The sequence below is a fragment of the Linepithema humile genome, chromosome 1, assembly GCF_040581485.1.
Source record: "Linepithema humile isolate Giens D197 chromosome 1, Lhum_UNIL_v1.0, whole genome shotgun sequence".
Classification (NCBI taxonomy): domain Eukaryota; kingdom Metazoa; phylum Arthropoda; class Insecta; order Hymenoptera; family Formicidae; genus Linepithema; species Linepithema humile.
This window is the reverse complement of record NC_090128.1, coordinates 18003369-18006673: the sequence shown is the minus strand read 5'-3', so window position 1 is coordinate 18006673 and position 3305 is coordinate 18003369. Positions and strand designations below refer to the sequence as shown.

Below are 3305 nucleotides of genomic sequence, written 5' to 3'. Positions count from 1 at the left end.
AAATAAAGAAATAAATAAATGCAAATTATTATAAAAAAATAAAAAAATAAATTAAAAATTAAAAAAAAAAGAAATAAGTAAATGTAATCAAGAAATAAAAAATTAAAAAAAAAATTAATTAAAAATTAAAAAAAAAGAAATAAGTAAATAAATGTAGATAGATAGATAAGATAACGTAACGGGGGGGGGCGTTCCTCATTCGAAGCACCGCCCGCGGCACCCAGACAATTGTCCATTGTGCCTCCCCTCATGAACCTACTCATGAGAGACCTGTTTTCCTCCAAAAGAGAATCAGATTCTTCACCGGCAGCTCCCTGATCTGCTCGGGCCCAAGTAGTGCTGAGCCCAGCATCTTGTGTCTCAGCCCTGTATATGCAGGACAGTCGCTGAGTACATGAAGGTTTGTTTCCTTGTCGTCTCCACATGCCCTGCACCTGGATGTATCGCTACGCCCAAGCTTATGCATGTGGTAGTTTAAGGTGCCATGCCCTGTCAGTATCTGTACCGCTGCCCTGGCATCTTTCCTACTCAGAGCCCTTATGCTCCAAGCCAGTTCCCTATTAAGAGTATCTCCTATCAAAGCTCTAGCCTGTCTGCATTTGGACTCAGATTCCACTCTCCAGTGTCTTAAATGCTCTTTGCGGAGCCATTCCTTGATCCTCTCCCTTCCTAGACAAAAGGGGATTCCCAGAGCCGGCCCCGGTCCTACCATTGTTATTTCTGAACCAGCTCTTGCCAGCTGGTCCGCCCATTCATTACCCTGGATGCCTGAGTGTCTCGGCACCCAGGTAACGATGACTTCTCTTTCTTTCGCCAATTCGTCCAGAACGCCTCTGCACTCCTGAACCAACCGCAATGTTATTGTCGGAGCCACCAGCGCCTTAATGGCCGCCTGGCTGTCCGTACAAATTCTGATGTGCTCTCCCGCTTCTTCCCTACTCCGCACGGTCTGAGCACAGCTTAGGATAGCTACAATCTCCGCTTGGAATACCGTGGCATAACTGTCGAGAGAAATGCTCTTCTTCCATCCCTCTCGACTGCCAAAGAAGGCGGCCCCGGAGTCCGTGTCCGTCTTGAAGCCGTCCGTATACCAGTCCCCTTCTTGCACTCGAGCCTCTAAGTTTCCACCTTCCTTTTCCCACTCTTCCGGCCATGGTATATGCACTTTAAAGCGCCTATCAAAAACCCGACTAATAGGTATTCTGTCCTGTCGCATGTCAAATATCGGATCCGACAGAACGTCTTCTGGCAGCCTCGTATGCCAGGCTCCCTTCTTCCATTTTAGTTTGCATCTCAGACGGTAAGCCGCCATTGCTGCAGCAGCCACCACCACCTGGTAAAGCGGTTCAGTGCCGAACATTACGCCCATCGCCGCCACTGGTGTTGTAACCATAGCACCCAGGGCCCCCCTTAAAATCAGAGCCCTGACATGCTCCAGCGCGACTTTGGCTGTTTTCTTTCGCACCCTAGTCCACCATACCACAGCTGCGTATGTGAGTATGGGGCGAAGTATGGCTGTGTAGATCCAACGTATCATACTCGGTTTCAAACCCCAAGTCTGGCCAAAGGTCCTTCTGCACATCCAAAAATACTGGCACAAGCTTTTGCACCGGCTACAAAGGTGCCCCTCCCAAAGCAGTTTCCTATCCAGGATAACTTCTAGATATTTCACTGATTCGGTCGGAACTAACCTTACTCCTCCAAGAGTGGGTCCCACAATGGTGCCTATCTTGTATTTGCTAGTGAAGACAGTAAGACCGGTTTTCAGTGGATTCACTGTTAAACCCGTCCTCTGACACCACTTTTTTACGACTTCCAGTGCCTTTTTTTTTTTTTTTTTTGGTAAGGCGGGGGAAATCCTTTATGAATACCCACGGGTCTCGGGGGAGAGCTCGCCCACGCCGCGTCCCGAGCCTCTCTCCAGTTTTCCCCCCGGGCCACTATCAGTGTGTCGTCTGCGTAGCACAACAGACAACAGCCCAGGGGGAGCGCCGTGCGGAGCACTCTATCATACGCGAGGTTCCACAGCAGGGTCCCAGAACCGACCCCTGCGGAACCCCGCAGTGCACTTGCCTTTTGCTTACCCACTCTAGCTGATCTCGGTGCTGGAGCGTCCTGCCGCGGAAGTAGTCCCAGACCACATCCCGAAAGTATTGGGGGAGACCATGGTGTTCCATGGCTACCCCCACCCAGTCCCAGGGAGTTAAACGCGTTGACGATGTCTAATGACACCGCCAACGCCACCTCTTCTTCCCCTACAATTTGGTCCGAGAGGGCCTTCAGGTACAAAATTGCATCTGTTGTTGATCGGCCCTCCCGGAACCCAAACTGTTCTTCGCTTAGGTCGGGACCGTTCCGCGACAGGTGCCGGACGATTCGGCCAGCAATTATTCTCTCGAACAGCTTGCTGACCTCGTCCAGCAGGCAAATCGGCCTGTAAGCAGAAGGCTGTTCCGTCGGCTTCCCCTCTTTGTGGATCAAAACCAAGTTGGCTTTTTTCCACGCCGAGGGGAAGGTGCCAAACCTGAGGCAGGTGTTGTATAACCTCCTCAGGCGGGCTCCCACTCCGCCAAAGGCCAAGGCCCAGACCCGGGAATTCCATCAGGACCGGGGGCTTTGCCAGCCGCCCACAGTCTCTTTGCTGCCTCGGAGAGCTCCCTTTTCGAGATTTCCAGATCCTCGGACCAAGGAGGAGGGTCCCTCCTCACGAGGATGTTCACATCCCTTATGGGGAAGAGGGTCTCCATCACCTGACCGAGGAATTCTGGATCGAGCGTCTCCGAGATGGAGGGGCGCCGCCGGTCTTAGCCTGTTTAAGACTATCCGGTAAGGACGCCCCCATTGGTCCAGGTCGAGTTCCGCTATCAACTCCTCCCAGGCCTTGGCCTTGGCCCTGCTGATGGTAGACCGCAGTGAGTACCTTGCGGCTAGGTACACACCGCGCGCCATAGCAGTGCTGTCATCGTTTCCACCCGCCCTTCGTTGGGCCCTGAAGAGATTGCGTCGAGCCGAGTTGGCTGTTCTGCGGAGTTCCGCGATCTCCTCGCACCACCAGTAGGCCGCCCGACGAGGGGCGGATCTCGATCGGGGCATGGCCACGTCACATGCCCGTGTCACGATGCCCACGATCGCGGCGGCCTCCTCTTCGGTTTTAACGTGGTCGGGAGGATCCGACCACGTTTCCACCAAGACCGCCGCCTCCAATTTATCCCGGTTTAGTTTAGCCAGGACCCATCTGCGTAGGGGTCTGTTTCCCCTCCGCAGGCGACGGAGCAGCACCTCCCGGGGGCTGTCAGGACCATCTC

At 53.1% G+C, this 3305-nt stretch overlaps 1 protein-coding gene across 1 annotated transcript; it reads right to left on the bottom strand.

Moving 5' to 3' along the window:
• Positions 1–259: 259 nt before the first annotated feature.
• On the bottom strand, positions 260–2747 carry LOC136996999 (uncharacterized). Its single transcript, XM_067347063.1, has 4 exons — positions 2566–2747; positions 2074–2524; positions 1692–1822; positions 260–1574 (listed from the first exon to the last, which is right to left on the bottom strand). The coding sequence occupies exons 1-4, from the start codon at positions 2745–2747 to the stop codon at positions 260–262; spliced, it is 2079 nt and encodes a 692-aa protein (XP_067203164.1).
• Between the last annotated feature and the right edge of the window lie 558 nt (positions 2748–3305).